Genomic DNA, 13126 nt, shown 5'->3' on the forward strand with positions numbered 1-13126 from the left:
CACTCTCCACTCTCCACTCTCCACTCTCCACTCTCCACTCTCCACTCTCCACTCTTCACTCTCCACTCTTCACTCTTCACTCTTCACTCTCCACTCTCCACTCTCCACTCTCCACGCTCCAACCTCCACTCTCCACTCTCCACTCTCCACTCTCCACTCTCCACTCTCCACTCTCCACTCTCCACTCTCCACTCTCCACTCTCCACTCTCCACTCTCCACTCTCCACTCTCCACTCTCCACTCTCCACTCTCCACTCTCCACTCTTCACTCTTCACTCTTCACTCTTCACTCTTCACTCTTCACTCTTCACTCTTCACTCTTCACTCTTCACTCTTCCTTCTTCACTCTTTTTGCAAATCAAACAATTTCAAAGCAAGTGATATTGAACCTCATCACAAATTCAAGTGTGATACTCCACTCCTCTCGACTTAGGTCCCGTCTACACTACGCAGGAGAAATTTAAAAACGCAGTTTTTTTCTACGGTTAGGCCTACAGTCCACACTAATCCGTCACGGAAACGAAGCTTTTCGAAAATGCTCTTCAAATCAGAGAAATGTAAAAACGCTAGCTTTCCGCGGCTTTAGAGTGGACGAAAAACGATTTGAAAACGGGGCTTTTCGAAAACGATGACATCGCGATCATGATGTGATTTCCTTGCCAGAGGTTTCCTCAAACACAAATCCGAAATGACCGATAATTGTTGCATTTTTAAATTTCTCCGGCGTAGTGTACACGGAAAACACTTGATGCGTCTTCGGAATGAACGGCACCGTTTTCAAATTTTTCCGGCGTAGTGTGGACGGGAAGTCATATCAGTATTCTTACAGACAAGGTGAAAAACAGGTCAACCGGCATTTACTTAAAACTGTAATTAAAACATGTGCAGTTGTCGCTTCATTTATGAAGCGAAATATCTATTATATCTTGCACCATGATGTTTGCTGAAATCTTTAAGAAAGACCAGAGCTAAATATTTTAAAACGTAGGCGACCCGGTTTTCTTTTTATTTGCCCCTTTTTTGGTGAATTTAGGCAATTAAAATTGTCCTTAGAGCGTTTCTCAATTGAGTGTCGTAAAACCGAAACCAAAATAATATATAACTCTAGTCAATAACAAAGGACGCAAACAATCCAATGAACCAATCAAAACCCGAAGTAATTTCATGCGGCTGATGCGAAGTACGAGAAAGCATATGCCCGCGAGTCACGCTCGTCACGTTGTTCTACTTCTGGTGGGACGACAAAGTGGCGCGAGTTTCCCAAGCCAGTCATGTAGTATGGTAACGCAGACAAGCAAACGCGAATCACTTTCGACACTCAAATGAAAACCGCTCGATTTACTCTGGTGCCTGAGGAGCTTTTTATCGCCACGTCTTCCGCTTAAGTCGAAGAAACTGGCAAAGAAAACCCCTGTACGCGGTCGGGGAACTTGGTAAGCGTTAACTAACATACTTCCTCACGGATTCCTATTACTTTACAAGCATTTTTTTGTTTGTTTGACAGCATCAATTACGATTCTTAATTGGTTTCCCTTCATCTACGATAGGACGATGGTGAACTTTTGGGTTCATGTAAATATATTCAGAGTCTGAAGTTATAAACATGCACCTTTTGAAGCTATAACCAGCATCAATGAGTATGTACAAAACCTTAAGTTATACTTTAAACCTTGTTCCATGCATGTCGAATAACGTTCACATAGGCATTAAGCTCTAACTTTACAATTATTTTCCGTTATCTTGAGTTTAAACTCAAATAAGAGAAAGCGTTTTTTAGGCTAACGCTTCAGGCAGTGTCATCCATAGACACGTTACTCGGGTGCTCGTTAACAGGCAGCAAGCAGCGTCTATCGTCATCGTTATTGCTTTCATCTTCTCTTGCACTCGCATCGCATTCACTATTTTCAGTTCGAACCGAGTCGCCATTGTCGCGACTGTTACCAGTGACAACAAGAAGATACAAAATAGCACCTACTAGAACGACCAGAACACATGAATTGACACACATCACAACCCAGACGAATGCAACTGTGTAGGAGCTGTCCAAAGCCGAAAACCTCACCAGCATAAATGACATGGACAACACGAACAACACTAAGGGCTCGAAAACATTCTCTTGGGCCCATCGGTTAATGGGCCGTTTGTTATAGGGCTCTAACCATAGGTAAAGAATGGCTGAGACCATAAGTATCAGCCAAACCACAAACGTTTGCAAAGAAGAGGAAGAAGAAATCATAGATAACGCTATGGCGAGTAGCAAGCGTCGAATAAGCATGAAAATCTCGAAGTACTGGTACTTTGGTTTGTAGGGTAAATAGACAGGACCAAGCCAAGCATCAAGTTTCTGGCGATCTTCAGGACTCATGATGTCTCTCTTTCGAAAGAAAACAACCATCAGATAAACGAGAAGCAAGGGAAACCCAATAAGATAAAACACAAGAGAGACGAAACTGAGGGCTGATAGTGTTTTATAAGTGTGAGAGGTGCATTCAATCCAGGGAAAGTTTGGCATGTAAAGAACATTACGGTCATCGTGGCATGGGCGTAGAATGGAGAGAGTTTGCTTGACAATAGGAAAGTAACTAAAGTTAAGGCAAAAGAAGGCACTTTGACGACATTTGAAATGAATGTTTTCCTTGCGTCGCTGGTGTGGGCGGAACCTGTCGTAAGTCATCAAAATGATGAAATACAAACCTATCATTGCCATGCAGGCAACTGGAAGAAGAAGCAGAAAAGCAAACTTACCAACGGGAGTGAAAAAGGAAGGTAAGTCGCAGGAAAGCGAAGGAAAATAAAGGTTCCAGTAACTACTTAAGTACGTCTGAGCCACTACGACTTTTTTAGGCCAAACATTGACACTGGATATCATGAAATCCATGGTTTGGATATAAAACACTGTGATGCTGATGAGAGATTGGGCGGCTTTTCCTCTACTGGTCATACACAGCACAAAGATCACCAGATTTAATTTGAAAACCCAGGCTGGCAGTAATTCCAACAACATTAATGTTAACATTAAAATAAAATGAGCTGCCGTAACTGCAAACCATTTGATTGGTTTCAGCTCGAAGTAAAAATATGACCAAAGTAAAGCAAGGAATGACACAGCAAAGGAAGGAATAAACAGATAGTAGTAAATTAGGTTGCCCTTTGCACATTTAAAGCACAGTCCACCAAGTTTATAAAATCCGTCTTGACAACGAGAGCAAAACCTGTCTGTATTACCTTGATGACAGATACAGGATTGATTGCATGTTGTGATCAGTGACGATACTGAAGGTCTGTAGTGGGACGAGTTTGTGTGTTTTGGTGTGGTTTCGAGGCGACATGTGCAGGAATCTGATGGATTACATGCCGCTGACACGGGACACTTGGCCAGATGGGTGGCACTGTTAGGAGTGGGTGAAGGCCAGTAGCCACTTCGCAATGTCATGATGTTCGGGTGGAGATCATTTGATTCAGTGAAGCCAAACTGAGGGCACTTCCCACCATCCATGCATTTCTTGCACAGTCCGCTATCTCCGTAGAAACCTGTATCGCAGACGCAATGTTTGTAGTCGTAAAATGTTGGATCCAGTCGAATGCGGCCATTGCTTATTGTGAGCCGTCCTTCAGGACAAGTAAAGTTATCTGCTTGAGGTGGTCTGAACATTCTTGAAAAGTCAGGACGAAAGACGAGCGACGATGCTCTAGTTGCTTCTCGCATAGAAGGATTTCCAGAAATATCCAAATATTGTAGGGCGATGAGATTTTGGATCCCTACTGGAAAGCTTCCCGACAGGCTATTCGAGGAGATGTCAAAATAAGTCAGGATGGATTTGTCGGTAAAAATATCCGGTATCTTTCCATAAAACTTGTTTTTATGTAAATCGCAGGTAGTCATTCCAAAGTAAAACAAGTTTGCGGGCAGAGGACTTTCTATGTCACAATTGCTCAAGTTTAAAACTAATGGACCTCCTTGATGGTTGACAAATCTGGAGAAGATTTCCATAAAGCTTGTCAATTCAATGTTCAAATTTCTATTTCCTGCCAGCGAAACGTGCCATTTAACTCCTGCGCTGACATTTTTTGACCACGGCTTCCCCTTGTTAATTGAAGAAAACTTGTTTTGCGACAAATCGATCATTTCAATATTTGGAAAAAGAAGCAACTGACCAGGGATATCTCCTGTCAGTTGATTGTTTGCCACATTTAGCTCCGTAAGGTTGTTAATTTCCGGAATTATTTGGGGAAATTGGCCCGAAATGTTGTTTCCAGGAAGAACGAGACTTCGTAATCTTGCTGGCAGCATTGAAGGCATTTTGCCAATTAATTTGACCCCAGACACTAACAAATAACTCAACGAAGAAATCGAGAATAAGTCACTTAGATGGCCATGCATCATATCAGGTGTGTTTCGGAGGTCCAGATAGTAGAGCTTTTTTAATCTAGAAATGCTTCTTGGAATTTGTCCGGTTAGGTTATTTCCTCCAAGACACAGTAATCGTAGCTCTGTCATGTTTCCTATGTCGTCTGGCAAACGACCAGTGAACCCCTCACCGTGCATGGTGCAGCCCAGGAAGTTCTGTAGATTTCCCAGCCTGACGATATCTTGAGGAATATCTCCTGAAATAGAGGCTGCGTTGAGTTCGACGGTGAGTAGTTTGCTCATATTTCCAAACAAAAAGTCACCAATGCGTCCCCTCAGTCTTGGATTGCCAGGAGTGCACAATGCCATCAAGTTCCGGAGCTTCCACAAATTTGAAGGAAGAGAACCGTCCAAGTTGTTGTAAGCCAATACGATAGTTTTAACGTATGTGTTGTCGTGGCACGTGATACCATACCAGGCACAGTGAGCTGTTGAACTATTCCACGCGGTATTGTTGTACCACTGCTGGCCGTTTGTTGCTGTGTAAATGTCGAGGAGAACTTCCCTTTCTTGGTCGGGTGTAAACGTCTTATCGTAGGTGACAATGGGAAACTCGCCATCCTTATAAACGCGTTTCAAACAATCGTAGCCCTCGTTGGCAACGAAGATTTGCCAATCTGAAAGGAGATAATTTTGTATTACTCAATGCTGATGTCTAACTAGTCTAAACTGTTTACGGAGATTTGAAAGACTTCGCGTAGGGGCACCTGGCATTTTGTATCAATTGGTGTTAGGAAAACACGTACGTTTCTGCTATCCATATGGATGGACGAAATTTGGTTCATAGATTTATTAAAGGACCTACGTCACGGTTTGTGCATCTTTAAAAAAGTAGGCTAAATTTTTCAAGTTCGTAATCTTCTGGATCCTTAACCATCCTTGTTCCTTCATGGTTTATTATTAGCTCTTCGATGTTTTTCTATCTTAGTAAAAATACTATTTTCAAGTTTCTTTCAATTTAAAGTTGATTTTCAGTACGTGGCCAAAATGATTCAAAAAGCTTTGACTGAGCTCCTTTAAGTAACAATTCCTTATACACATGGCAATCATGAAATCATGCACTGGAATAGACCATTTTACAGTTGTCTGCTCAGTGACCTGGCCTTTGTATGGCAGCGAGGCTAGAGTTGACCTTGTTTTGATACAGACCTCACTGCTTTTGCTGTGTAAAACAAGTTGTTCGGATGCTAACTAGGTGCATTTACATGACAAAAGCAGTGAGGTCTGTATCAAAACAAGGTCAACTCTTGCTTCGTTGCCATACAAAGGCCAGGTCACTGAGCAGACAACTGTAAAATGGTCTATTAACCAGACGGCGATCTTTTTTCTGTTCATTCAATTCCAGAGGTCATGAACCATATAGTATGATGTAATGTGCACGTGTAGTCCAAGAATATCATTGAGCTATTAGTTTCCTTTGATAAAAATTTCTTTTGCATTTTCTCCTTCGATCGAGCAAGCAGTATCGAAACCATATTCTTTCCAAGTTTACATTGTTATTCCTTGGCAGTCTGACTTTAATGCTAGTTACGCCTTCTTCCATAAAAACTAAGTTGTTTACAAGCTCAGATCAGAAATTAATTCAAAAACGTGATAAAAGGTGCGTTTTGAAATATGCTGAATTAAAGGAACTATGGAACTTTGCATAAATAGCGCCTAAATTTGAATAAAAATACTGTCTTGACATCCTAAGCCTCGCATTCATGTGAAAAATCCTTTGTCTTGAAACATAAGTACGAGGCTAAGGATGTACAAAGTATTGTTATTCAAATTCATACGCCCTTTCTGAAAGTGTTTATTTGTGCGTGCAGCGACAATACATATTTGTACAAAAATGAACAAAGTTTACGAGCACGTCCGCTTACGGAAATGAATAAATACATCGTTTGTATGGGAGTTCAAACCGGCCTTTTTGAAGTAGAGATGTCCGCTTACCAGAGTGCCCTGTAAGAGAGCTTCCACTCTATTTGTACAGTGACAATGTTTGTACGAATGTATACAAAGTTTTTTTTTTTTTTTTATCGGCGAAATGGATTGCTTGACTTGTCAAGATAAGAACAACCGAAAAAACATCCAAAATAGAAAGGCAGACAATTCCATGAAAGTTAGCGTAAATAAAGGTTATAAGAACCAACTATGAGATCATTTTGGTTAAGCAAGTCAAATTACGTTTGATCCGAATTTGAGGTCACTAAAGTCGGATGGCCGTTGTTTTCTGTGTCGCTACTTTGAGATTTGCTATCAACAATGAAATTTTATCGCTGCGGGCATTCGTTTCTTTCGGAACTTTGCTGTGAAGGACCTCGTGAAGCTCCTAATAGGAGGAACGTTAACTGAGTTCGAGAACCTCACACGCCGTGATCTTGATCATAAACGAACACGGAAAATTGGGTTGTGTCCTGGTGTACCAGTACACAGAGGGAGTAACCATTGTACTCCTTTCTTTACGAACCTTTGTTTCGCTGTTGAACATTGTTGGGTCTTTTGTATTGGTTCTTGTGAACGGGTACACGAGGACAGAACCGAAAATTGCATATTTTAAAACGAAGACTACAGACAGCAGACCTGGGGGAAAATTCAGACTGAAGGTAAAATGCAGACTGTATGGTCGTTTTGCTTCCAATGTCAAGAGCTTAAACCGTAAACAGACTAACCTAGGCGTTATTCACGCTAATCGGAGTGCAGTCTGCGCTCCCGGTTAGCCTGAATATTAATCGGGTTAGCCCGGACGGTCTTCGTTTTACATTGACCGCTTCAAGAACAGCACAACGTTGGGACATCTCAGAGCTAAAATCGACTGATTAGTGTTCGTCCGGTCGCCTGAGACGACCCAAAAGGTCACCTGGCAACCATTTTTTTCAGTGAAATTAAGAGCTTTGCATTGTTGCCACACGAGAAAACAACGGAGAGCCCAGCTAAATTAGTAATCACAAACAACATCCAACTTCCGTAATGGTTCGGTTGGTGATGATGTCCGTAATGGTTCGGTTGGTGATGATGTCCGATAGCATAAAGTTGATTTGATAATCAACTCGCGGTTTGAATACCCGCAAATTTTACTCAAGCAACGTTAAGTTTTTGAACCTCCGAGGCGAAATGAACATTTCCCATATCATTTCACTCACCGTAGGTATCTCGGGGTCCCAATGATAACTCTCCGGAGGAAAGCTGAACACGCACACTCAGAAGAATCAGTGTCTGAAGGAGCCCCATCCCAAGCAGATAGAAAAGGGGAACACTCGTCATAGCAACTCTATAAACTGAGTCACGAACTTTGAATTTTGTTAACGTGACATGTAAACGCAAATTTTGATGTATCCGCATAATGGGTTTTTATCTATTCGTAATGGTTGACTACTGGCGAATGAAAGTGTCTCGCAATTCAGCATATTATTAGACGAAGACGGAAATGTGGACCGGAAGTCCATAAGGGTGGGGAGTATTCCCTTATATGGGCTATATAGGTATATAGTCAGGGTCGCTCTTCTACCCGCTCCAGGTGGGCGGGTAGAAGAGAGGTTGATGTAGATATGTGCGGCCCCAAAGGGTATGGTTTTTCAGCCGTTTTGGTCATAAATAGGGTATGGCTTTTGCACCCTAGACTTGAATTAAGTATGTCTTTTAGGAGGAAGCTAATTGTAGTTTTTCATCATTATCGATGAGACCATCAACAAAAGCCCTTCGTCAATTGTGCCAGCCGCAACGGTCATAAATCTCATTTTTGGTCAAGGTATCGAATTTTTGGCCAGGTCATAAATCGGGTAGGAAAAATCGCAGATTTTGGACATAAATTGGGTAATCATGGTTTTTGGAAGAGGGCCGCACACCCCCACCCACTTTTTTCTGGGAGTACCACCCCCCCCCCCCCCGGGTCGGACCGGAAGGAAATTGGAACTCGCATAATTTCGTCGTAAAAAGTCAATAACGTACCTTTGCTGGTGTGATCCTTGGGTCGCAGTATTAGCCGGTCAGTAACTACTTGAAGGGAATCATTCAATAAAAGTCCGATAACCTTCGGCAGCCGTTCTTGTTCTCGTTCTTGATAAAGAGAAGCATGGCTCGGCTAGCTTGTAGCTGATTGTTGGCCACGTTAAGATTGCTACACTACTATTTTATGGAAACAAGTCTGTAAATGTCCCCTAAACGACTTACGGTCAGAAAATTACATGTAAAAAAAAAAAACAGGTTTTGTGGTTCTTTGTCTTCTTCTTGTCCGTGGATCGTTATCTGTAATCACCTGTTTGCTTGTTTCAGTCCTAGTTTCAGTTTCTGTAGATCATCTCTGCCTGTACTGTCGGTTCGAAAGTACCTGGGGAATGTACCTTTATTTAAGAAATAGCGGAAAACATGTACCGTGTTTCTATCGAGAAACATGAATGGAAGTTTGGGCGAACGAGAAATGCTGTGGGAGCAATTAGATTATTCGCTCTCGATTTCTATCGCGTGATAGTTGACGAGGGCGCAGCCCGGGTCACGCATAGAGAGCGAATAATCTAACTGTTTTAGTGTAAATCTACTCGTCGTTCAAACTTTATCTAAATCCTCTTCACAGACACTTCGAAAACGCCAAGAAACGGCCATCATTTTGTGAACAAGAGCACACTGCTACGCTACTCACTATCTATCACTATCTGACACGGAGAACATGTTTTCTAATTCTTTCAGAAATTTCCGCGACTAGAACAAAAAAAACAAGAAGATCTGTTAGATCTTATAACCGCGCTTTTAAAATTTAACTGTTCGCTTAGCACTACCGTCGGAACGCAGTGCACATTCCAGAGCAGTCATTGATGATTCTTTTCTTACTGTAGACATCACATCACTTGATCAACACAAACTGTATTATTGCACCATCAGTGGTAGCCGTTGACAAATCTCCGATGACTTAATGGTCTTAATCTAGAACTTTCTTCGGGATATGTATGGGCATGAACGATATCAACGACACAATAATAACACTATTAATAACAGCTTTCTTTCTTAAAAGTCATGATTAAATTTAATTGGTGTTTTCCACGAGTAAAGGGCTAGCAAAGTAGTCACACAAGTCATAAAAAAACCCTATCCCGACCGATGTATCGATTTTGGTCACTCCAGTGACCACAGATTGAAAACGTGACAGAAAATTGGCGTTACTTTTGATTCTCACCAAATTTGTCGTATCCCCCCCCCCCCTCGGGAGAATTTTGTTAAGTTCGCTAATTTAGTATGCAAGCCACCGTAATGGCGGTCGCCGCCGGCGAAATGTTTATTTGCTCAAAATTGGGGCAAAATCTTTCGGAGATGGAAATCAGGACATTTGTAAGGATACAGAAAGTAATTTGGGACCGGTTGCTGGCTTCTAAGGCTGAATTTATCCAGAAGTAAGCTGTATTTTCGTTTTCGTGTCGAAAGCCACGCGATGAAATATTATCGGCTTGTTCTGCTGTCTTGTTCTGTTTTTTCTCTTTGTCGTTTTTGTAGCCCGCCGAGGCCAGTCTTTCGTCTAAATCAGTTGAAAAAGGTTCGAAAAAGATGTTCCCATTCAAGTTTAAACTCTCAGGCGATAATTGTGGAGTTTTTTGGCCGAAACGTCGGCTTTGTTATGTTCGTGTTTTTCGGTTGCTATGGGCGACCGTTGCTTCCTTTGTTAGGACAAGTCTGGGAAGTGAGGTCACAAAAAAATTCTAATTAATTCTGGTTTTGTTCGATTTCGCTGAAATTTTAACACGATAAAGCTGGATTGTTAAGGAATAGATTTACCGCCTGCCGATGTGTGGTAGCTATTAACGCTGAAGTGTTATATCGCTTCGAAGTCAGGGTTTTGAAGAGATTTTTTTGCAACATGTGGGTTCGGCGTGATTTTGTAATCTGAGGTTTCGGTTGACCCCGAAGGAAAAAATATCCGGAAAAGGTCATTTCATCGACGATTCAAACAAATATAAATATGTATATGTTCCGAGCTAAATTTCTGGTGAAAAAATATAATTTTTGACGAGCGCTGGGTTTTTAATTTATTCCCGCGAAAGATGAGATTTATTGTTTCAACAGCTTTTGGCGAGTAAACATCACAGGTTGCGTGACTCAAAATTTAGCCGAGTGGAAGCTTGGGTCTGCTCGCACCGAAGTCGAAAAAAAAAAAACCACGGGTAAACCATGAACCGCGCTCGGCCCATGGCCGCGCGGTTAAAAAAACAACTCGTTTACTTTAATCATCAAAATGTAAATTCTCTTTGCTTGCGCCATCATTACGTCAACAGCTCGTGCTTGTTCCGTTTCTATTTAACCTGTTCTAAAACCGGGAATACCAGAATAGCAGCGTATCGCTAACAGCTAACTGTCAACGGCTTCCAGCTGAAAAACTAGCTGTTCCTGTCGAAAATTATACTGAAGTCCAACTGTAAACATATACCTGCAGATGGCGTACTGTGCGCGCAAAACAAGTGCGAGAGACGCAAGTATCTTACTTACTGGGAAGGTGACAGGAAAAAATGTAACGGTACATGTAACAGTAAAAGTTTTCAAAAACTGAAGATGAATAACTTTAAAAAATGCGTGCTTACTCCTTCATTTTATGTTATGAAATGGAAGTGGCAAGCCTATTCAACACGTGATTAGTTTCTGGTTGTGAGGAAAAACTATTTAGACTGTATTTTCGCTGAACCAGAGGAAGGCTTTCAGAGACGCTAAAAGCGCTGTTACAACCATTTTGTTATTAAAAACATACCAAAAATGGTTTTTATGTTACCTTTTACCAAGTACTTTTAAGATCTTTATAAATGTGTTTGCCTTTCTGTAGGGAGATTTTGTGAAGAAATATCCTTTTCTTCCTTTTTCAGAAAAATGCTGATGTCAACATTTTGTTGAGGTTCAAGGCTAATTATCTGTTAAAAATGCTTGGCTAACCCCCATTTTTCTTTGTGGATTCCAATAACCCTTGCAAAGATCTACTTTTTCCACATGGTCCTAATCTGGTGCAAAAATCTTTGTATATAGTAGGGACCGTCCTTATTAGAAACACGATTGTTAACCAGTGAGTGTGCGTAGTGTTTGTGGGCTATTTTTTAACATGCTTTATAAAAGGGGTCTTTAGAGTGCCGGCCACTGAGAAGAAATTTTCGAATCTGAGATTTTTGCTCAATAATAAAGTTTGAACCTCACCTAAAAACTCTGTCGACTTTTTTTTTTTTTTTTTTTTTTGCGAACTGTGAGGGAAAACTGCTTTTCCAGCCGTTTGAAGTGGCTGCTTGAGCCTAAAATTGGCGGCAATCTTGGCGCGCCCAAAATTAAACAGCCTTGTAACGTCACTGGATGTATTACGTACTCTCATGCCAAAAATCAAGTGTAGTGTAGAGCAGTAAGTGTAAACCGCAGACTGCGCTACAGACTACAGACTGCGGACCGAGAGTAGGCAAGACTAAGGGTAAAATGCAGACTGCAGAATGCAGAGCGAACCGCAAAAAGGCTAACCGGAACGGTTATTAAGGCTAACATGAGTGATATTTAAGCTAACCAGAGTGCAGACTTTCACTCCGATTGCTAAAATGTGGCATTAATAACCCTGTTTTACGATTAGAACTCAATAATGGAAATAACACGATATATATTTAAAAAGTATGCAGTATGCAGTCTTCATTTTACCCCCAGTCTGCATTTTACTCGTGGTCTGCAGTCCACAACTCTTTGGCTACCTCCAACGTCTGTAATGTGTATTTTCTGTCAAGGATGGACAAAACATTATCAGGGTGAAAACTAGTAGGTCACGACAATATGAAGAACATACTTGAACAAATCAGCTGAAAACAAGAAAAAACTACTGCGCTTCCTGCGTGTATGCAACCAGCCTAGTCAGTAAGATCCTTTCTAGAGCTCACGTACCGCGAAAAGTCGATTTCGGCAGCTCAGAACAGCACTCTCCGTTACATGTAAGTTTTTTTTTTCTTAGATTTTTGAAAATTCCCATCGTTTAGTTTTCGGCTACCGTTATAATTTAGCTTTTAACATTCAAGTTGCGTGTACAGCTTGCGTTGAATGAAAAAGAAAATTCTGGCCGGTAAGTAAAAGGATTCTAACCAAAGCGCTTTTGCTGGTTGGGTACTTGCTCTTAGTAATTTTTCAGTTGCGATATTATAGTACACGTTCAATTAAAGAAAGATTTTGATTCGATATTCACAAGAAGGGCGCGAAATATTAAAAAGTCAGTGCAACAGAAAGTGAAAAGCAGTCCACGACAAGCCAAATTTTAATTCGGAAAGTGTTCGTTTTATTTCCGCTTCCGAACATAACTCGAAGAGACGATTTGACGCAGTACGTGTCCACGGCAAATGAAATCAAACATGGCGGCCTGACAGCGGAAAAGAGCGGTGGGTCTACGGTGGCCGTTTATTGTTGGCTCGAGGAAATTCTGCACAGAGAGGGCCAATTAGCAAAGCAGAATCGATGAAGATAAAGTATGTCGCCCATTGTTCACAATGTCGTGAGAATTTTAACACTATTTAAAGTACTGAATCCTATCTTTCGATTGAAGCTGATTGATGCTTACGTGCAAACATCTTATCCATCAGGGGGAACTAGAGATGACTAGAGCTTATAGCTCGTCGGAGGCAACGCTCCACGGATGACTTGTTCACAATGTATTCAGTTCAAGCCATTTTTGGTTGATTAATGGATATGCTGTCATGGGACGTGACCAAGGTGCATGGGACCTTTTTTGTCTTACGGTGAAGTTTACATAACACG

At 41.3% G+C, this 13126-nt stretch overlaps 1 protein-coding gene across 1 annotated transcript; it reads right to left on the reverse strand.

Annotated features, from left to right (window-relative positions):
* Window positions 1-761: 761 nt before the first annotated feature.
* On the reverse strand, window positions 762-11560 carry LOC145497625 (uncharacterized). The gene is made up of 3 exons (XM_081477448.1): window positions 10587-11560; window positions 7534-9109; window positions 762-5025 (listed from the first exon to the last, which is right to left on the reverse strand). The coding sequence occupies exons 2-3, from the start codon at window positions 7730-7732 to the stop codon at window positions 1787-1789; spliced, it is 3438 nt and encodes a 1145-aa protein (XP_081333574.1). The 5' UTR covers window positions 7733-9109; window positions 10587-11560; the 3' UTR covers window positions 762-1786.
* Between the last annotated feature and the right edge of the window lie 1566 nt (window positions 11561-13126).

Source organism: Orbicella franksi, chromosome 1, assembly GCF_964199315.1.
Source record: "Orbicella franksi chromosome 1, jaOrbFran1.1, whole genome shotgun sequence".
Taxonomy (NCBI): Eukaryota; Metazoa; Cnidaria; class Anthozoa; order Scleractinia; family Merulinidae; genus Orbicella; species Orbicella franksi.